General features: G+C 37.7%; 2 protein-coding genes across 7 annotated transcripts in view; one reads left to right on the top strand and one right to left on the bottom strand.

Annotated features, from left to right (window-relative positions):
* Positions 1-393: 393 nt before the first annotated feature.
* LOC112741096 (mitochondrial inner membrane protease ATP23) lies at positions 394-6,262 on the bottom strand. Of its 6 annotated transcripts, none has more exons than XM_072216135.1 (8): positions 5,919-6,260; positions 4,952-5,053; positions 4,137-4,510; positions 3,314-3,889; positions 3,042-3,166; positions 2,323-2,460; positions 2,139-2,222; positions 394-789 (listed from the first exon to the last, which is right to left on the bottom strand). In XM_072216135.1, exons 4-8 carry the CDS (start codon positions 3,399-3,401, stop codon positions 769-771), a joined length of 456 nt encoding a protein of 151 aa, XP_072072236.1. In that variant the 5' UTR covers positions 3,402-3,889; positions 4,137-4,510; positions 4,952-5,053; positions 5,919-6,260; the 3' UTR covers positions 394-768. The 6 variants fall into 6 exon arrangements, with proteins under 6 accessions (XP_072072236.1, XP_025645725.1, XP_072072232.1 ...); XM_025789940.3 differs by having other exon boundaries at positions 394-746; XM_072216131.1 differs by having other exon boundaries at positions 394-685.
* A 10,723-nt stretch (positions 6,263-16,985) lies between these two features.
* The window catches only part of LOC112722901 (pentatricopeptide repeat-containing protein At4g16835, mitochondrial-like), a 46,098-nt gene continuing 40,052 nt past the window's right edge, over positions 16,986-23,031 (top strand). Inside the window, exon 1 of the mRNA XM_025774096.1 lies at positions 16,986-17,072. Within this exon, the coding sequence (XP_025629881.1) occupies positions 16,986-17,072 (87 nt within the window). The remainder of the gene's footprint in view (positions 17,073-23,031) is intronic.

The raw sequence follows: 23,031 nt of genomic DNA, 5'->3' as shown, positions 1-23,031 counted from the left end.
TGCAAGAAAAGGATAGGAATTATGTTGCTATTTGATAATTGATAGTGCAGACCTCCCTTGTACTCAGAGTGGTATCGGTATACTATTTCGTTGATTCTTGCCTTATATATCAATTGAGTACTTCATTTGTCAATAGAGTACACATATATTACTTTGCCATATTGCTACTGTGATTATTGTGAATTGCTAATTAATGCTTGTAATGCCTATTAAGAGGATGGGCCCCAGCATTGGCATTACTATAACAATTCGCATCACCAGTAATGCTGTTTAACGGAAAACTATTTGATGGACTTTTGACTCCGAATTGACAATTTCTTAAACTAAAATGACTCGATCAATCATAAAAGAATTAAATTGAGCATATACCCTAAAATAATTATAGAAGATCTGTTGAACAGAGAAAAATTTATTGAAATTTACACCATAACAATAACGAGCCTTCAATGATTTGTATAATTAATTCTCAACATTGGGTCATTAAGCCGGTCTCCCTCCAAAACTTAGTCAAAGAAAGAATAGCAAGAAGGGTAACACTACCAACCATCACAAAGCTTTATCCCACTAGGTGGGTCGGCTAAAATGGTAACACTACCAATCCATGCAATTTCTTAAGGAGCTTTATCAAATGGCTGTGTGTCATTGTAACAAATATCCCATACATCTTCCATTGAATCCTTGGCAGCTGAACCAACACAATTGGGGTTTGAAAACAAAGATAACAAGACTCTTCTTCTAATACACTCCTTCAAGTTCCAATACATTAAATTAAATCGGCACTGAATAACACTACATATGTATAGAACATAGAATAAACTTCAACAAGAGAATTGCATAACATTTCTAATGTAGTATAAAATACAAAATAGTACCCAACTTTTAAAAATAATTGTTTATTTTAAAGTTCCATTCTTCACCTCAGCCAATCATCGGAACATTTTTTTCAAAAAAAAAAAATATTAGTTCACTTACATGCAATGCAATGATGATGGTATGAATATTAGGAGCACTATCAGTCATTGGAACACTGTCAACTATGTTTCCCTACAGAATTTGAATTCTGGCAATCCATATTTCTATTATTTGCTAACGAATTTGCACTCCCAAATCTAATCTTTACCATAGTTCACAGACCAATGACCACTTGCCTTTAAACCACATGATATTATCCTCTGGTTACCCTTCACTAAGGATTAATGAACATCAATTTGAGCATAAAGGCCTAGGAGATTACTTCAATCTCATAATGTGAAACTTCTAAGCTTACCTTTGGTTCATCTAAGTCAAAGGAAAACCAGCAATAAATGGAGATAGGTCTACTAGGAGCAATATATCCATTTGAATTCAAATTATCCTTCTTGGTAATTAACTCCCTATCCTTGCATTTTTCGACCCCCTCTACTAATTTAACAACCAACAAATAAATATTCAACAGAAGATGAATCACCTTAGTGAAGACACTAGACAGTAAATTACAACTATGCATAAGTTGCAAATTATTTTGCATTGGAATTTGGAATAACTAACATGGATGATAAGTTTGATCATGGAAATGGCACTGGCATTGATCACAAACAATTTTTTATACCATCCTTAAAAAATGGTGGAAGTCTTTGATCATTGATCTGGCAACTTGGCCTATCATTTTAAAGCTAGCTGTTACTAACTTAGCTGAAACTTGTACTTGTATTGATCAGATCATATCTCATGTATTTATCATATGACAAGTTATCAGATATACTTGGTTACTGGTTAATGGACCTATATTGCAATAATCCATTATAGCTTACATAGGTGACTAAGGAAGAAGGCTTAAACTGTAGCAAGAATATTCTTTGGCATCCAATAAGCAAGAATATTCTTTGGCATCCAATAATCATAATAATAAACAAAGGAACCCTCATTTTTATGTTTTGATATGTTTCAAAAGATTTAAGTGCAACATTGAGTGATTTATTTTGCATTCCTGATCCCCCTCCAGCACCAAGTGCACTTTATAAAATTTTGACATTAATGCTTCTGAGGAAGACTTTACAGAACTCAGATGTAAATCTATTGGAATGTAAATCTATTGGAAGATTTAATTGGAAGAAAAAATAAATGATAGGTATTAACAGAGGAGAAAAGTAAAAGTATACCGGTTCATGCCCTCGCAATTTGAAATGACCACGAAGTAGTTCCCGCATGAAATGACAATCGCCGCTTAAATGACCAGCTCGTATCTGTTTCAACAGATTGTTGAGAAATGCTGGACAGGAAAGTTATAAGATATAAAAACCCATTCAACTTAATATTGGTGGGAAAACACTTCAGGATACGCACCTCACTACAAGCTTGGTGAGCACAATTATTCCATTGTAAATTGACAGCACGGCAGTCATCATATGCATGAATTAGCTCATGAATTATCAACTGGTTGACCTCATCTTGAAATCTCACATGGTTACTGCACACAAATATCTGCAATCAAAGGCAATCCAATGGAGGATTAAATGAATGTTAGGTCGTTGCAAATCTTGCCACATAACCAAAAAGAAGCATCGACCACAAATAGTTTATGCACTAGTATTGGCACCTTATTTTCTTTGCAAACAAGACAAGTTTCATTTGACTTAAATAGTTTATACAGAACACTTATTGGATCTTGAATCTTGATATAGTTTTGGAAGCCATGGCCACCTTATTAATTTGGAAAGCGCCTTCGACAAATACACAAATCATTTCCCTCTCAGAAAAACAAATTATTAAAGCATTGTACAAGCACTCCAAAATTAATAGTTAAGATCTGCAACCAAACGGTGATCCCAATCCTATAGTAGATTCAACACAATTACCATTTAAAGCAGCCAAAAATCAGCCACTAAGATAAAATACATGATGAAATACGAAATATACATTGAAAATGATATAAACAACACGTCCACAAAAACACAATATCTGATTTGATGGCTAATTTTTAGTGTGCATATAGCATTTTTGAATTTGAACAAAGAGACCTAAAGAGAAAAATAAAATGTAAATGCCTAAAAGGAAATAGGTACCCCGTGACCAGGAGCAAAATAAGCCATGCCTTTCCTTCCTTGGCAAACAACAGCTCTGAAAAAATTGTCCTTCACAGCACAGCCAGCTTCTGCCATGCGTCGCCTCAAGAGCTTCACCTTTGGAACTGTCCAAACAACAATGAAATGAACCAACCAACAAGTGAATCAAAATCAGCAGAGCAAACAGTGAAAAGCGTCCAAACCAATTCAAAAGTAATATGAATTGTGGGATTTAGTGAAGGATAAAAAAAGGGAAAAACTGAAAAGAATACGTTCGAGACTCTTTTGAATCATAGCTTGAACTTCGTCGACCGCTTTGACTCCCAAAGAACCACCAGGGGAAGAAGGCTCCTGTGCCATTGGTTCGGTTCTGTTCACAAATGCTAATGAGAAGCGTAGGAAGGGGATTAGTTAGGGTTTGAGGAAACTTCAGTTAGTAGAGGACCACACTTTGAAGACGATGGAGTGAAGGGAGAGGCAGAAGCAGAGGAGAGGCAGAGGGAGAGGAGGGGCGGAAGCAGAGTGTGGAAAGCAACAGTTGTGGAGGAGGAACTGCGGGGGGCGACGGTGGTGAAGGGAGAGCGCAGAAGAGGGCTTATGGTAATGGTTAAAATTACAATTTTGTAAACTATTTAGATGCAAATGAGAAAAAAAAAATCAAATTATGTTTACGTGAAATCTATACACATTCAGGCCACAATTACACCGGGTGAAAACCGGGTGAGAATCAATAGCAACATTGTGGTGCATCAGGAGCTGGAGCAGTATCAATAGCAGTATCCATTACTTTGTTCTCCTAAGTAATTTGTGAAGGAATACAATTATCTCCTCCTCCCATTCTTCTTTATCTACACAGTTAAAATCAAAGAAAAATCAAATGCTGTTCAGCAATAATGAGTAACAAATTAAAAATTCAGCCCACTAAACAGCATAATAAACAGAACAATAATCAGACCTTATAATAACAATAATCAGAAAAATCAACAATAACCACATCAACTAAATTAAGAACAAATCAGAAAAAAAAAACAAGTAATAATCAGAGAAAATATTTAGTTTACTGGTAATCAGACCAAGAATCAGAACACCAAATACCATCACTAACTAATTTTTTTCAGGGTGGCGAGTGGTGACGGTGGCTGGTGAAAGACAGCGAGAGGGCTGAGAGGGAAAGGATGGCGCCGTGCGTGAGGGGACTGAGGAGGGTGCGTGGCTGCCTGCTGAGAGACAGGGGGGGGGTTCAGGTTCAGGGCTGTGCCTCACTGTCTTCAGTGCTTGTGCGCGCCCTAAATTTTGGAGTACTATGCATCCTGACCGGGTCGGTCCAGGTGATCCGATATAGGGCCCAGACCCGGTTGAGGTAGCCTTCTAAGCAAGGTTCTGAAAACCGAACCGGTCATCGAACCGATCTAGTCATTGGTTCACTAGTTTACTGGTCCAACCAGTCTAACCATGATTCAACCGAAAAACTGTTTTTAATAAAATAATAAATAAATTATAAATAAACATCATAAAAATATCTTTCAAATTTAAAACCATACATAAAATATCACCAACTAAATGTAATTAATCATCAAAATACGCAAAACATACAGCAAATTTGTTCACAATTAACATAATTATATTTCCATTAAAAATAACTGAATTGAATTATAGTGCACAGGTTAAAGATAGAGAATATTGTCTTAATGTAGTCAAAAAGTAAAACAAAACAGGCCCTTTTAATTCTACAGAGAAACTTTCTTGAAGGGATTTATGGCAACCAAAATAGGCCCTGCTTTTGTCTGAATTGTACAAGATACGGTTAACAAGGTTAAATAAAAAGAACATTTTCCAGTTGTCTCACTGAGTCCAGCTATAGATGTAACAAACATCACTGTGTACTGTTGTAATTCTAGATCATATCTTACTTTTCCATCAGGCAGTGAAACAACAGACTCAGCTCCAAAAGATGTTATTATCTTCACCAGCTCCCAATTCCCATTTGAAAGTTGAAGCCAACACTGAACCTTCTGAAATAATGAACTTCAGAAGTAAGGGAAAGAAATAGAAAATTCTAAATTATCCATGTCTTACTAATAACGAGAACAGAAAAACTAGTCTCTTGAACTCAATAATTACATCAGTTATCCAACTAAATAATTGCATCACAGTTATCATAAACTGATTTCAAAGCCTAGAAGCAAAGTGAAATTAAAAACATGAAGCATGTAATAAATCAAAAGATCACCAATTGCAAATTTTTTAATTAGAACAGAAATTAAGAGCAATGAAATTAATAAATCATTCACGAAATTAAAAACAGCAGCAGCATTCAGCAACAAACATTTACCATTCAGAACAAACAGCATTCAGCAACAAGACCATTTCTGAACTCAACAATCAGCATTCAACAACAAACATTAACCAATAATTACACTAAACCTCCATCCAGCAACCAGCAACCAGCAATGACAAAATAGCAACAAACATTAGTACATAAACATTTCAAAACAGTGATGACACTAACTGCACCCAGCAACTAGCAATTACAAAACTACAACAAACATTATAAAAGATTACAAAACATTACACAAAAATTTGAACAAAAATTCCAGAAATTAAAAAGAACAAGAAGAACCAAGCATTCAGAAATTAAACAGAGCCATCACTCATCAGTAAACAGAGCAAAATTAAAAGGAAGAAGCGGATGCGAAGCAAAATTAAACAGACCCATCAGTAACCAGAAGCAAAATTAAACAGAGCCATCACTCATCACTCATCAGTAACCACTAACCATGGCAAAATTAAAAAGAAAGAGCGGATGCGAAGCAAAATTAAACAGACTAACAGAGCCATCAGTAACCAGAAGCAAAATTAGATAGAGCCATCACTAACCTTCGACGAAGACACGGATGGCAACCGGCGAGACGACGGCGATAGGCGAGGCGACGGCAAGCGGCGACCCAACGGCGAGCTGCTCCAAGCCACGAACAGAGAAGCCAGGGAAGATGGGGACGACGAGCTGAGCTACCTGGGTTCCGGACAGGGGGAAGAGTAAGAAGTGGAAGCGCCGAGAACCTGGGGACGGCGGCGGCAAGGAACCTTGGGCTAGGGTGTTACTGTGTGCTGCTTTGCGTTCGGCTTCTGCGTGCTGGAGAGGAGAGGCCAAGAGGGGTGTTACTGTGTGTTAGGCATATTAGGGTTCAAAAATCACAACCAAACTTCAACGCACCGTTTTTGGAAATTTTGATTTTTGACCCATTTAAAAAACTGGCCGGTTCACGGTTGGATTGACGGTTTCCGGCCGATTCAGCAGTCCAATTGTCGGTTTTTAAATTTACGATTTTAGCTTCTGACCGAACCGTATTTGGCAACGGTTCACAGTTTAATCGATTTGACCGATCGGTTCAAACCGATTTTCAATACCTTGCTTTTAAGTTCTAACTTCTAAGTTTCGTTTCTTTACTCCGGATCAGACCAAGCCAACGGGTTCCAACATGTTTTGGGTCCAGACCGAGACTTCGGGCCGAATCGGTTGATGTACACCATTTGTGAATTTTTGGTGTGTACATAGCAATTTTGAATTTGAATAAAGAGACCTAAAGAGAAAAATAAAATATAAATTCCTAAAAGGAAATAAGTACCTTGTGATTAGGAACAAAATAACCCATGCTTTTCTTCTCTTGGCAAACAACAGCTCTGAAAAAATTGTCCTTCACAGTACAGCTAGTTTCTGCCATGCATTGCCTCAAGAACTTTACCTTTGAAATTACCTAAACAAAAAATACATTAAAAACTATCGGATTTACCGTCAGATTTGACACGATTATTATCGACAATTTTACTGTTGGATTGTTGCGACGATTAGCTTAATAGTTCTGTCGAGCTGTTAGCGATATTGTCGAAATGGAGAATTGTTCAAAAATTCGACGGTAACAGATGGTGCGAATTCAATTTAAAATTGCGCATCTTTTACCGTTGAAAAAATCCAATGGTAACGTTGACCTAAGGTTTTCATTTTCTAGATATGTTAATTGTTTAAATTTTATGTCGGACTTACTTTTTCTAGAATACAGTTTTAGACGGAAGTGGAAGAAGATTGCCTAGTGGCGCCTTTGCAAAACCCTTAGGCTGCGTTTATTTCTGAGAACAGGATAGGACAAGACACTGAGAACAGGACAGGACAAGACACTGATGGACAGAGACACAAAATTTTATGTTCTTGTATTCTGTTTGATGATAAACTAGAACAAATTATAAAAATCTAATTTATTCTCATTTTTTCATTTAAAAAAATTTGAGATGAAAAATATAATAATAAAAAATATAATTATAAAAAATTAACAAGAATAATGAAAAAATAAAAAATAAGTTGTGTCCCTTGTTAGTGTCTCTGTATCCTTCTTGTCAGGATGGACACAAAATACACTAATTCAGTATTTCTGGGCACATTATCTCTGTCCATGTCTCCTCTGTCAAACATGATTTTGTGTCTCTATATCTCTGTCTCAATGTCCTGTCTCTATAAACAAATGCAGCCTTATTTCCTAGAAAATTGCGGAGTAATAAGGGGATGCACACTAAAATGACTAATTTTTAGTGGATAATTTTGAGTGTGTATATAGCAATTTTGAATTTGAATAAAGAGACCTAAAGAGAAAAAAAGTAAATGCCTAAAAGGAAATAAGTATCCCGTGACCAGGAGCAAAATAAGCCATGTCTTTCCTCCCTTGGCAAACAACAATTCTAAAAAAAAAATTATCTTCTACAGTTGCCTCAAGAACTTCTCCTTTGGAACTGCCCAAACAGAAATGGAATGAACCAACCAATAATTGAATCGAAATCAGCAGAGAAAACATTGAAAAACGTCTAAACCAATTCAAAAGTAATCTGAATTGTGGGATTAATTAGTGAAGGATGAAAAAGGAAAAAATGAAAAGAATACATTTGAGACTCTTTTGAATTATAGCTTGAACTTCGTCCACTGGTTTGACTCTCAAAGAACTATCAAGGGAAGAAGGCTCCCATGCCATTGGCTCAGTTCTGTTCACAAATGCTAATGAGAAGTGTAAGAAGGGGTTTAGTTAGGGTTTGCAAAAATTTTAGTTAGTAGAGGACTGGTGCACGAAATTGTAAATCACACTTTTCACAATTCGTACCACTAACCAGCAAGTGCACTGGGTCATCCAAGTAATACCTTACGTGAGTAAGGGTCGAATCCCATGGAGATTGTTGGCTTGAAGCAAGCTATGGTTATCTTGTAACTCTTAGTCAAGATAATAATAAATATCAGTTTTGATTGGTAGTAAACAAAAAAGCATGGATTAAATAATACTTGTTATGCAGTAACGGAGAATATGTTGGAGTTTTGGAGATGCTTTGTCTTCTGAATCTCTGCTTTCCTACTGTCATCTTCTTCACGCACGTAAGGTTCCTCCTATGGGAAGCTGCGTGTTGGTGGATCACCGTTGTCAATGGCTACCATCCGTCCTCTCAGTGAAAATGGTCCAGGTGCGCTGTCACCGCACGGCTAATCATCTGTCGGTTCTCGATCATGTCGGAATAGGATCCATTGATCCTTTTGCGTCTGTCACTACGCCCAACACTCGCGAGTTTGAAGCTCATCACAGTCATTCAATCCCTGAATCCTACTCGGAATACCACAGACAAGGTTTAGACTTTCTGGATTCTCAAGAATGCTGCCAATGGATTCTAGCTTATACCACGAAGACTCTGATTAAGGAATTCAAGAGATACTCATTCAATCGAAGGTAGAACGGAGGTGGTTGTCAGGCACGTGTTCATAGATTGAGAATGGTGATGAGTGTCACGGATCATCACATTCTTCATATTAAAGTGCGAATGAATATCTTAGATAGAAACAAGCGTGTTTGAAAAGAAAACAGAAATAATTGCATTAATCCATCGAGACACAGCAGAGCTCCTCACCCCTAGCAATGGAGTTTAGAGACTCATACCATCAAAAAGTACAAAGTTCAGATCTAAAATGTCATGAGGTACAAAATAAATCTCTAAAAGTTGTTTAAATACTAAACTAGTAACCTAGGTTTACAGAAAATGAGTAAACTAAGATAGATAGTGCAGAAATCCACTTTTGTGGCCCACTTTGTGTGTGCTGGGGCTGAGACTATAGATTTTCACGTGCCTGGGCTGTTTCTGGAGTTAAATGCCAGGTTGTAACCTGTTTTTGGCGTTTAACTCCAACTTGTAACTTGTTTCTGGCGTTTAACGCCAGAATAGAACATGGAACTGGCGTTAAACGCCATTTTACGTCATTTATCTTCGAGCAAAGTATAAACTATTATATATTGATGGAAAGCCCTGGATGTCTACTTTCCAACCCAATTAAGAGCACGCCAATTGAACTTCTGTAGCTCCAAAAAATCCATTCTGAGTGTAGGGAGGTCAGAATCCAACAACATCAACAGTCCTTTTTCAGCCTGAATAAGATTTTTGCTCAACTCCCTCAATTTTAGCCAGAAAATACCTGAAATCATAGAAAAACACAAAAACTCATAGTAAAGTCTAGAAATATGAATTTTGCATGAAAACTAATAAAAACATACTAAAAAGTAGCTAGAACCTACTAAAAACTACCTAAAAACAATGCTAAAAAGCGTATAAATTATCCGCTCATCACAACACCAAACTTAAATTGTTGCTTGTCTCCAAGCAACTGAAAATAAAATAGGATAAAAAGAAGAGAATATACTATAAATTCCAAAATATCAGTGAAGCTTAGTTCTAATTAGATGAGCGGGACTAGTAGCTTTTTGCTTCTGAACAGTTTTGGCATCTCACTTTATCCTTTGAAGTTTAGAATGATTGGCATCTATAGGAACTCAGAATTCAGATAGTGTTATTGATTCTCCTAGTTTAGTATGTTGATTCTTGAACACAGCTACTTTATGAGTCTTGGCCGTGGCCCTAAGCACTTTGTTTTCCAGTATTACCACCGGATACATAAACGCCACTGACACATAACTGGGTGAACATTTTCAGATTGTGACTTAGCTTTGGTAAAGTCCCCAATTAGAGGTATCCAGAGTTCTTAAGCACACTCTTTTGCTTTGGATCACGACTTTAACCACTCAGTCTCAAGCTTTTCACTTGGACCTGCATGCTACAAGCACATGGTTAGGGACAACTTAATTTAGTCGCTTAGGCCTGGATTTATTTTCTTGGGCCCTCCTATCCATTGATGCTCAAAGCCTTGGATCCTTTTTACCCTTGTCTTTTGGTTTTAAGGGCTATTGGCTTTTTCTGCGTGCTTTTTTTTCTTTTATATTTTTTTTGCCAATTTTTTTTCTTTTTTTTTTCGCAAGCTTTTGTTATTCGCTGCTTTTTCTTTCTTCAAGAATCAATTTTATGATTTTTCAGATTATCAATAACATTTCTCTTGTTCATCATTCTTTCAAGAGCCAACAAATTTAACATTCATAAAATTCAGTATAAAAAAATGGACTGTTCAAGTATTCATTCAGAAAACAAAAAGTATTGTCACCACATCAATATAATTAAACTAATTTCAAGGATGAATTCGAAACTCATGTACTTCTTGTTCTTTTGTATTAAAAACATTTTTCATTTAAGGAATGTGAGGGATTCATGGAATTATTCATAGCCTTAAGAGATAGTTACTAAATATTAATGATCATGTAGTAAAGACTCAAAACGTAGACAAACATATAGTATAAAATCGAAAAACAGAGAGACAAGAACAAGGAAGTTAAGGAATGAGTCCACCTTAGTGAGGGTGGCGCCTTCTTTTTGAAGGACCAATGGTGTCTTTGAGCTTCTCTATGTCTCTTCCTTGCCTTTGTTGCTTGATCACTAGTGATTTTGGTGCTCCTATCCTTAGTTGATCCCAATAATTGTGTGGAGGAAAATGTATCTCCTGAGGTATCTCGGAGATTTCTTGATGAGGGAATTCCTCATGCTCTTGTTGAGGTCCATGAGTGGGCTCTCTTGATGTGCAGTCAAATGCTCTACTACTGAGCTATGGACCCTTGAGATGAATCTCTCCATCTCCCATGACTCAGAGGTGGAAGCATTTGTCTTCCCTTTCCTCTTTCTAGAGGTTTCTCCGGCCTTAGGTGCCATCAATGGTTATGGAAAAACAAAAAGCTATGCTTTTACCACACCAAACTTGGAATGTTGCTCGCCCTCGAGCAAAAGAAGAAAGAATAGAAGAAAAAGAAGAAGAAGATATGGAGGAGAGGGAGAGATGTGGGGGTTTCGGCCAAGGGGGAGAAGAGAGGGTTGTGTTGTGTGAAAGAGATTTTGAATTTGAAGGTAGGTGAGGTTTATGGGGAAGAGTGGATGGATGTGAATGGTGAAGAAGTGATGGGTGATGAATGAATTTTTGCCGGTATAGAAATTATCAAGTAATCAATCGTAGTATAGTCTAAACCGACACAAAATCCATCATCAAACAATTCTACAATCTATAACCGAGAGTATTAGTCCCGAGTCGTTCTTCTCTAGGAATGCTACAAGGATGCATGTTATTGGTTAAGTGGTCTTTTGTGGCTTGAAGAGTGTGGCATAAAAGTGCTAATAAAAGAAAACAACAATCAATCAATATTAAAAGCCTTGGCCAAGGTTGAACATTGGAAGTTCCATCACTATAGCTTCCTTCAATTGTGATAACAAAGGAGTGTTGCTTCACTTAGTTAACCCCTAATTATAGAGGAAAGTCAAGTAAAAGTAACTAACTTGAGTCACAAGTCCTAGTCTTACCCTAGGGAAGTCTAGCTTTAGTGCACTCTAAGTCAATTAGCAATTCTCAATTCTTAATCAATAATTGACATCCATTATTCAAGTGTCTCCAATGACTCAACCACTAGGCCAAGTGAGGGGATGCTACTCCATATCTAAAGTTGGCATTTTCTCAAACATTTGGAGAGCAAGAATGAAAGACATAGTAAAATTAAGAAGAGGTTTAGAATCAAAGTGATTCAATACAAGAGATTAACAAGAATCAACAATGAACAACAATGAAAATGAAATCTTCAATGAATTAATAGAATCCAAAACAACAAAGTTAAATCTAAGATCTAAGAGAATTGAACAATTACAAACACTAATTGAGATTAGAGAAGATGATCTACAACATGAACAAAGTAAAGTGAGAGTTGCAATAAATCTCACCAAGGAATGGTTGAGAATTGAGAAAATGAAGATGAATCCTAGAGAGAGGTTGGAGTTTCTCTCTCTACAAATGTAACTAACTAAAAATATCTAAGAAAACTTGTAAAATGAGTCTATGGATGTGAATGTGTGTTAATCCCCTTCAATCCTTGGTTTTTATATGCAATTTGGCGCCAAAGTTGGTTGCTAAAACCTTCCAAAATCGCCAGGCACGTGTTGCAATAACAGAATCACGTGCGGACTACGACGCATGCACGCACGGTACGCGTGCGCGTCCCTGGCCGATTCTGCAATGTGCGCGCGGGCGCCTTGTGCGCGTGCGCGTGCTCGGTCGAGATAAATTCTTTGGCTTTTGTGCTTCTCTCCACTTGCATGCTTTCTTCCTTGCTCCTTTGATCCATGCCTAGCCTATTTCAACCCTGGAATTACTAGCAAACACATCAAGGCATCTTATGGAATCAAGGAGAAATTAGAATTCATCAAAATAAGGCTTAAAAAGCATGTTTTTACACTTAAGCACAAATACGGGAGAGATAACAAAACCATGCTAATTCATAGGCTAAATGCGAGAAAAGGTTATCAAAATACTCTAAATTCAACATAAGATAAACCCTAAAAATAGGGTTTATCAACCTCCCCACACTTAAACCTTAGCATGTCCTCATGCTTAAGCTAAGAGAAAGCAAAGGGCATCAACATTTATTCAATGTAAATAAACTATATGCAACCTAAACTATATGCAACTAAATGCGAAATGGTTTTACCTACTTGGTTAAAGATAAATCAATCTCCAAGACATATATGCACAAGTAGGGCCAAGATCATATAACGATTCATGAGTCTTACCAATTGAAGTATAAACATGAAGTTCACATAGACTTGCAAGAAGAACGCTCGTGAAAGTCGGGAATCAAGGAATTGAGCATCGAACCCTCACCGGGAGTGTTTGCACTCTAGTCGCTCGGTGTTTGGGGTTGATTCTCTCAATTCTCCCCTAATCATGCTTTCCAAGATTTGTTTTTCATCTAACAATCAAAAATTATTCAATGCATGCATACAATTATCATGAGGTCTTTTCTTTAGGTTGTAATGGGGCTAGGGTCAAGGTAGGATCATATATGGCTAGTGGACTTAGGATTTGAATCTTTGATTAACTTAAACTTTCCCACCTAACCTATATAATAACCTATACAATTAAGTACTAATATAACTCCCCATTCCTCACTTTTTCGCATACTCATGCATTCTCTTTTGATTATCACACATATGCATTGATTTTATTTGAACTTTACTTTGGGGCATTTTGTCCCCTTTTATTACTTTCTTTTTTTCTTCTTTTTTTTCATTCTTTTCTATTTTCATATATATCATTTTTTTTCCTTTTGTTTTTCTCATTTTTTTTCTAGAATATCAATGCATAAGGTCTTACATTTAATTAACACATGAGTATGTACCCGATTCCCAAATATAAGAGTACAAAACAAAACACATCCTTTTACCTCAACCAATGTCCCTCCCAAGTTTCCCACACTTGAATGATGCTCACACACACTAGTCTAAGCTAATCAAAGATCCAAATAAAGAACATTTATTATTTTTTGCTTTAAGGCTTGTAATGTGCTAAAATTGAGAATAAGTGGGTTAAGCATAGGCCCAAATTTGGTTACAATGGAGAGTAAAAGGTAGGCTATTTGGGTAAGTGAGCTAATGAAATGATGGCCTCACTCATATAAATGCATGAATACACAAAATAATGGACATAAAGAATCAAACAAATCAAAGATTACATTCATAGAAAGAGAATAATGCACACAAGAAGGAAAAAATAAGTGGTTATAAGATGTAACCACACAATTAGGCTCAAATCTCACAAGCTTGTGTTCTTAGCTCAAAAACCATGTTCCAAAATACATTCTTTCAAGCAAGTTCAACAAAAATTTTCAAATTAGTAGGTTGCCCTAAAACGATTTCTTGGGAAAGAAATCATTACCCTAACCAAGTAGTCCTAATAAAAAAAGAAGTAGTAAAAATATGTACAAATTCTAACTAACATGCAACCTATCATGCAATGCAATAGCTAATCTAACAAAGAAAATAAAAATTTGGTGTTGAAAAGGAAATTGTTACCCATGGAGATCAGTCGGACGACCTCCCCACACTTGAAGATTGCACCGTCCTCGGTGCATGCAAAGAAGAGCAGGGTGGACGGGTTGCTACAATTGATGAGCTCCTTCAAAAAGTTGTGCGGATGACTTGTTTGTTGCCCCATTTAGAAACTTTTCTTTCCTTCCGTATTGGTGGCCAACCTAAAAGGATAGAAAAGGAAAGGAATATTAAGCCTATGACAAAGATATCAAAGCAAATAGAACATAGGCGGGGGCTAATGCCAAATAAAGGTATGGTTCTCTATTACATGGTAGCTACAACATGTAAAAGAGAGAACAATATAAGCCACGACATATCAACTAACACTTGATGCAAGAGTAAAGTTAAAGCATGAAAAACATATTGAGCATCAAGATCAAATAAGAATTGACACAAACAAGAATAGTGATAAGCATGAGGGCATTTGGTCCCAACCTAACTCAATGATGATGAAGCACAAAAATAAAGGATAATGAGTTAGGAAGGACTAAAGCACTACCTTGTGTGTGGAACAAACATTTCAATTAATGTTAAACAGGTCACAAAGCACCAAGATAAAGCAAGAGAGTCTCAATAATTGAGTATAAGAATTCAACACCATTATTGAAATGACACTTAGAAAAAAAACTGAAAACATGCTATAGAAACAAAATGAAAATGGAAAGAGTAGAAGTATGCGAATGTAATGAACAAAAGAAAATGGAAGATGAGAAAAAAAACTTTTTTTTTACCAACGCGTGTGCGTCATGCACGTTTACGCGTCAATGGGCAAATTGGTTGAAAGACGCGTACGCGCTAGGTGCGCGCACGCGTGCGTCGAGTTAGGCCGGAGGCATAGTGTCAGCCCAAGTCTGGCACAACTCTCAGGTAAAAGTACCGGGGGTGCAGAATGTGCAATCGACGCGCGCGTGCACAGTGTGCGTGCGCGTGCATTGCGAATTTAAGATCATGTACGCGCCAGGTGCGCGCACGCGTGCATAGACTTTGCCTCGGCCCAATGTTCGCACAGTGCAGGCCTAACTCTCGGGTTTTTGGCTGGGGTCGAATTTTTTTGCATCCACGCGTACGCGTACAGTTCGCGTCCGCGTGGATGGTTGAAAAATGCTCGGGTGCGCGTACGTGTGATGTGCGCGCATGCGTGGATGGTGTTCTGTTTTTTTTTTTCAAAATATTTTTTCTAAGTTCTTGCACCAATCCAAGCCTTTCAATCCCCCAAACAGCTACCAAAACACCTTAAAACCTTATTTATCATATTATACTTCTAACTAAACTTAATAAAACAATAAAAACAAGAAATTAAACTAATTCTACCAATATTTACAAAAGATAAAAATGAAAATGAGAATCTACCTAAAATGGCAACTTAATTCACTTATTAACAAAACTAAAAGAGTATGGAAAGAGTTTACCATGGTGGGGTGTCTCCCACCTAGCACTTTTAGTTTAAGTCCTTAAGTTGGACATTTTGATGGAGTCCTTGCTAGGGTGGCTTATGCTTGAACTCTTCTTCGAATCCCCACCAGTGTTTGCATTTCCAATAGCCTCCGGGGTCCCAACTTAAACGTACAAGGCTTCCAAGGGGGCCTAAGCAAGTAACAAGGCCCCTAAGTTGATAGTGGTCTATGTATGTTCCGGGGTCCCATACTTTATTTGTCAACCCCTTTTCTTCTTGAGCTTCATGCTTCCATTTGAGTGGCAAACTCATTGAATTCTCGATTAGGCCTCCAAACATTCTCCTAGACCCACACAATTTGGTTCTACACCATCCATTGCCGTTCAACCTTGAGCAAGCGCCCATCATGAACTTAGAGTGATGTTTCCAACCACTACATGACCCTTTCTTACTCCTCAATCCACAAAGAGCTCTAAGTTGCCCATCCGTCTTAAGTAAACCATATTCAAGTGGGAAAGTAAAGATTAGAGATAAGGATTTTACCCACTTGAATGTTATGTTGGATGGTGACTTCGGAAGGGGTGGTCCCAATGATCTTGCAAGCTCCACTCCCTTGTACTCTTCCTTGATTACCTTCACCTCTTCACAAGCTTCTTCAAATTCAACCTCATCCTCTTGGTGGCTTCTTTCAAATTCATTCTCTTCTTCATCGCTTACCAACGGCATGGGAGGGGATTCAGTCGTAGATAAGGAATTCTCAATGAGTGAATCCATCTCTCGATCAACCTCTTCCAATCTTTCATTACTCATACTATGCCTTGGAGGTTGCGCATCATCCTCCTTAACATCATTTTCAAGTTTAATGGGAGAGACTTCAACAACTTCCACAAGATCATCAACGATACCACTTGGTGTGGAAGTGTTCTCAAGCTTGAAATCCACCTCTTGTTTAACTTCCTTTAACTCTTCAACCATTTCTTCTTTCTCAATGATCTCTTCCTCCTTCACTTGTTGCAAGACATATCCCATCCCCTTGTCCTCGTGTTGGGATCTTAAAATCTCCTTCATGCTCATCTCTTCGATTGATTTCTCACATTCATCCGTGGAGATGCTTTGCTTGTTGTATGAATCCCAAGAATCTATCTTTTGACGGATGGTTGCTTGAAGTCGATCCATTTCTTCCTTGAAACGATCCCTTAATTCTTGTTCTGCTTTACTAACATAAGTGGGATCATATTGCTCTTGGATTAATGGACATTGATATGCTGCCATGGAGGTTTGTGGCGGAGAGGGGAAATCATGATATAGTTGGAAAGGAGATTCATCAAAGCTTTGAGGTGGGAAGTTATTTTGGTTATTGGTAGAGGGTGGAATTATACGGGACGTAAATTCTTGGAGGGTAGAGGTGAAACTCGTGAGTGCGGTTTGGAGCTCTTCTTGCTCTTGAAGAATGATACCAAGTGTATCATTCATGGGGACTTGGGTTGGAGGGTAAAGATGTTGGAGTGGTGGTGATTCAAGGGTTGCTTGTTCATAATCGTCATAAGGGTATGCATAGGGGGAATATAGACTTGGATCATATGTAGGCAATTGGTGGAAATAAGATGTGGGTTGAGAATATGGTGTATAGAATGATGGTGGTTGAGTGGTATAACCATGATAAGAATCATCATATCCGTAGGAATGATATGCATTATAAGAAGGATTACCATCATAGTAACTTGAAGGGGAAGGTTGCCATGATGATTGCTCATATGGATGTGGTTCCCTTCCTAAGAATTCATCTCTCCCATAATGTGAGCCATCATTCAAGTTTTCCTCGCCTACAACGTAGTCATAGTCATATCCGAAATCACAAGGACGAGAATTCATAGTGGCAAATAGGAACAAAACTAATGGAGATCTAATGAAAACTAACAAACAAGCAAAAGACAAATATATCTACAATATTCACATATTTACATTAACCAAAAACATGGCACTCATGTGCACTCCCTGGCAACGGCGCCATTTTGATGAATGAATTTTTGCCGGTATAGAAATGATCAAGTAATCAATCGTAGTATAGTCTAAACCGACACAAAATCCATCATCAAACAATTCTACAATCTATAACCGAGAGTATTAGTCCCGAGTCGTTCTTCCCTAGGAATGCTACAAGGATGCATGTTATTGGTTAAGTGGTCTTTTGTGGCTTGAAGAGTGTGGCATAAAAGTGCTAATAAAAGAAAACAACAATCAATCAATATTAAAAGCCTTGGCCAAGGTTGAACATTGGAAGTTCCATCACTATAGCTTCCTTCAATTGTGATAACAAAGGAGTGTTGCTTCACTTAGTTAACCCCTAATTATAGAGGAAAGTCAAGTAAAAGTAACTAACTTGAGTCACAAGTCCTAGTCTTACCCTAGGGAAGTCTAGCTTTAGTGCACTCTAAGTCAATTAGCAATTCTCAATTCTTAATCAACAATTGACATCCATTATTCAAGTGTCTCCAATGACTCAACCACTAGGCCAAGTGAGGGGATGCTACTCCATATCTAAAGTTGGCATTTTCTCAAACATTTGGAGAGCAAGAATGAAAGACATAGTAAAATTGAGAAGAGGTTTAGAATCAAAGTGATTCAATACAAGAGATTAACAAGAATCAACAATGAACAACAATGAAAATGAGATCTTCAATGAATTAATAGAATCCAAAACAACAAAGTTAAATCTAAGATCTAAGAGAATTGAACAATTACAAACACTAATTGAGATTAGAGAAGATGATCTACAACATGAACAAAGTAAAGTGAGAGTTGCAATAGATCTCACCAAGGAATGGTTGAGAATTGAGAAAATGAAGATGAATCCTAGAGAGAGGTTGGAGTTTCTCTCTCTACAAATGTAACTAACTAAAAATATCTAAGAAAACTTGTAAAATGAGTCTATGGATGTGAATGTGTGTTAATCCCCTTCAATCCTTGGTTTTTATATGCAATTTGGCGCCAAAGTTGGTTGCTGAAACCTTCCAAAATCGCCAGGCACGTGTTGCAATAACAGAATCACGTGCAGACTACGACGCGTGCGCGCACGGTACGCGTGCGCGTCCCTGGCCGATTCTGCAATGTGCGCGCGAGCGCCTTGTGCGCGTGCACGTGCTCGGTCGAGATAAATTCTTTGGCTTTTGTGCTTCTCTCCACTTGCATGCTTTCTTCCTTGCTCCTTTGATCCATGCCTAGCCTATTTCAACCCTGGAATTACTAGCAAACACATCAAGGCATCTTATGGAATCAAGGAGAAATTAGAATTCATCAAAATAAGGCTTAAAAAGCATGTTTTTACACTTAAGCACAAATACGGGAGAGATAACAAAACCATGCTAATTCATAGGCTAAATGCGAGAAAAGGTTATCAAAATACTCTAAATTCAACACAAGATAAACCCTAAAAATGGGGTTTATCAATGGGAAAGAGTGATTGAGGTAATTGGTGAATGATGTTTGGGGAAGAGTGTTATGAAAAGGTGTGAAAGAGAGGGAGAAGGTAGGTGGGGATCATGTGGGGTCCACAGATCCTGAGGTGATCCTGTGGGGTACACAGATCCTGAGGTGTCAAGGATTTCTAATCTCTGCACCCTTTAGGCATGTAAAATGCCCTCTGTGTGCAATCCTGGCATTTAACGCCCGACTGATACTTGTTTCTGGCATTAAACGCCAGTTCTATGCTTGTTTCTGGCATTCAACGCCAGCTTCATGCTCTGTTCTGGTGTTAAACGCCAGCCAGATGCTCCTTATTGGCGTTTAAACGCCAGTAAGCTCTTCCTCCAGGATGTGCTTTTTCTTCTGCTGTTTTTTATTTTGTTTTTAATTTTTGCAATTGTTTTGTGACTCCACATGATCATAAACCTAATAAAACATAGAAGAACAATAGAAATTTAGATAATTAAAAATTTGGGTTGCCTCCCAATAAGCGCTTCTTTAATGTCAATAGCTTGACAGTGAGCTCTCATGGAGCTTCACAGATGTTCAGAGCATTGTTGGGACCTCCTAACACCAAACTTAGAGTTTGAATGTGGGGGGTTCAACACCAAACTTAGAATTTGGTTGTGGCCTCCCATCACCAAACTTAGAGTTTGATTGTGGGGGCTTTGTTTGACTCTGTATTGAGAGAAGCTTTTCATGCTTCCTCTCCATGGTTGCAGAGGAGTAGTTTGCAATGTCTGCAAACCATGGTACTTCCTAGATAGCAAAGAGTTGCTCATCCGAAAAGTTTTCAGAGATCTTAGTAAGAGGGAGGGACGCCCCTTCTACTAGTTCTATTCGGGACAGGTGATCTGCTACCTGGTTTTCTGTCCCTTTTCTGTCTCTTATTTCTATATCAAACTCTTGCAGAAGCAACACCCATCTTATCAGTCTGGATTTTGAATCCTGCTTTTTGAGTACATATTTAAGAGCAGCATGGTCAGTGTACACAATCACTTTTGATCATACTAAATAAGATCTAAACTTGTCAATGGCGTAAACCACTGTAAGTAACTCTTTTTGGTGCATGAAATTGTAAATCACACTTTTCACAATTCGTACCACTAACCAGCAAGTGCACTGGGTCATCCAAGTAATACCTTACGTGAGTAAGGGTCGAATCCCACGGAGATTGTTGGCTTGAAGCAAGCTATGGTTATCTTGTAACTCTTAGTCAAGATAATAATAAATCTCAGTTTTGATTGGTAGTAAATAAAAAAGCATGGATTAAATAATACTTGTTACGCAGTAATGGAGAATATGTTGGAGTTTTGGAGATGCTTTGTCTTCTGAATCTCTGCTTTCCTACTGTCATCTACTTCACACACGTAAGGTTCCTCATATGGCAAGCTGTGTGTTGGTGGATCACCGTTGTCAATGGCTACCATCCGTCCTCTTAGTGAAAATGGTCCAGGTGCGCTATCACCGCACGGCTAATCATTTGTCAGTTCTCGATCATGTCGGAATAGGATCCATTGATCCTTTTGCGTCTGTCACTACACCCAACACTCGCGAGTTTGAAGCTCGTCACAGTCATTCAATCCCTGAATCCTACTCGTAATACCACAGACAAGGTTTAGACTTTCCGAATTCTCAAGAATGCTGCCAATGGATTCTAGCTTATACCACGAAGACTCTGATTAAGGAATCCAAGAGATACTCATTCAATCGAAGGTAAAACGAAGGTGGTTGTTAGGCACGCGTTCATAGATTGAGAATGGTGATGAGTGTCACGGATCATCACATTCTTCATATTGAAGTGCGAATGAATATCTTAGATAGAAACAAGCATGTTTGAATAGAAAACAGAAATAATTGCATTAATCCATCGAGACACAGCAGAGCTCCTCACCCCCAACAATGGAGTTTAGAGACTTATGCCATCAAAAAGTACAAAGTTCAGATCTAAAATATCATGAGGTACAAAATAAATCTCTAAAAGTTGTTTAAATACTAAACTAGTATCCTAGGTTTACAGAAAATGAGTAAACTGAGATAGATAGTGCAAAAATCCACTTCTGGGGCCCACTTGGTGTGTGCTGGGGCTAAGACTTGAGCTTTTCACGTGCCTGGGCTGTTTCTGGAGTTAAATGCCAGGTTGTAACCTGTTTTGGGCGTTTAACTCCAACTTGTAACTTGTTTCTGGCGTTTAACGCCAGAATGGAACATGGAACTGGCATTAAACGCCAGTTTATGTCTTTTATCTTCGAGAAAAGTATAAACTATTATATATTGCTGGAAAGCCCTGGATGTCTAATTTCCAACCCAATTAAGAGCGCGCCAATTGGACTTCTGTAGCTCCAAAAAATCCATTCCAAGTGCAGGGAGGTCGAAATCCAACAGCATCAGCAGTCCTTTTTCCGCCTGAATCAAATTTTTGCTCAGCTCCCTCAATTTCAGCCAAAAAATACCTGAAATCACAGAAAAACACACAAACTCATAGTAAAGTCTAGAAATATGAATTTTACATGAAAACTAATAAAAACATACTAAAAAGTAGCTAGAACCTACTAAAAACTACCTAAAAATAATGCCAAAAAGCGTATAAATTATCCGCTCATCAAGGACCATACTCTAAAGACGATGGAGCAAAGGGAGAGGCAGAAGTAGAGGAGAGATAGGGGAAAGGAGGGGTGGAAGCAGAATGTAGAAAGCAACAGTTGTGGAGTAAATCAGCTACTACAAATTTATTAATAGTTGTATTACACTTAAATTTGGACGATGTGTTCAAGATACCTGGTACATCATTTCAATAATTCGAATTTTTGAGATGAGATATGTGGTTGAAGAAATTTGCTGCACAATAATAGTTTTATTTTATGTATTTTTCTTCTTAGTTTTGATTTGTGAGTTTACACTACAAGAAATGCGCTGGAACTATCGAATTTACCATAAGATTTGAGAGGACCATTACCGATAGTTTTACAATGGGATTTTTGTGACGGTTAGCTTGACAGTTTTATTGAGCTGTTAGCGATACCATCAGAATGGAAAACCGTACAAAAATCTGATGATAACAGATGGCGCAAATTCAATTTAAAATGGTGCGCCTTTTAGCGTAAAAAAATTTGATGGTAATGTTGAGCTAAGTTTTTCTCACTTTAGACATGTTAATTGTTTAAGTTTTATGCCGGACTTAGTTTTCCTAGGATAGAGTTTTAGCACGGAAATGGGAGAAAATTGCTAAGTGGCACCTTCGCAAAACCTTTATTTGGTAGAAAATTGCGAAGTAATAAGGGGATGCGCACTAGAACAGCAAATTTTTTGTGGCTAATTTTGGGTGTGTACATAACAATTTTGAATTTAAATAAAGAGGCATAAAAAGAAAAATAAAATGTAAATGCCTAAAAGGAAATAGGTACCCCATGACCAAGAGCAAAGTAAGCTATGCCTTTCCTCCCTTGGCAAACAACATCTCTAAAAAAATTATCCTTCACAGCACAACTGGCTTCTTCCATGCATTGCCTCAAGAACTTCACCTTTGGAACTGTCCAAACAAGAATGAAATGAACCAACCAACAATTGAATCAAAATTAGCATAGCAAACCCTGAAAAATGTCTAATCTAATTCAAAAGTAATCTGAATTGTGGGATTAATTAGTGAAGGATGAAAAAGGAAAAAATGAAAGAATACATTCAAGACTCTTTCGAATCACAGCTTAAACTTTATCGACCATTTTGAATCCCAAAGAACCACCTGGGGAAGAAGGCTCCTATGCCATTGGTTCGGTTCTGTTCACATCTACTAATGAGAAGCATAAGAAAGGGGTCAGGTAGGGTTTGAGAAAATTT

This window comes from Arachis hypogaea, chromosome 2 (genome assembly GCF_003086295.3).
Source record: "Arachis hypogaea cultivar Tifrunner chromosome 2, arahy.Tifrunner.gnm2.J5K5, whole genome shotgun sequence".
NCBI classification, from domain to species: domain Eukaryota; kingdom Viridiplantae; phylum Streptophyta; class Magnoliopsida; order Fabales; family Fabaceae; genus Arachis; species Arachis hypogaea.
The sequence above is the reverse complement of the archived record's forward strand: the minus strand, read 5'-3'. Positions and strand labels throughout refer to the sequence as shown.

Bases quoted from the DNA above. Each gene is read 5' to 3' on its own strand.
- LOC112741096 (XM_025789932.3), bottom strand. From the start codon at position 3,401: ATGGCACAGGAGCCTTCTTCCCCTGGTGGTTCTTTGGGAGTCAAAGCG. The intron at 2,223-2,322 runs GTGCGTATCCTG...CTGTTGAAACAG, and splicing joins CTCACCAAGCTTGTAGTGAG to ATACGAGCTGGTCATTTAAG. The intron at 747-2,138 runs GTATACTTTTAC...TGGAACTTGAAG, and splicing joins AATTGCGAGGGCATGAACCG to GAGTGTATTAGAAGAAGAGT.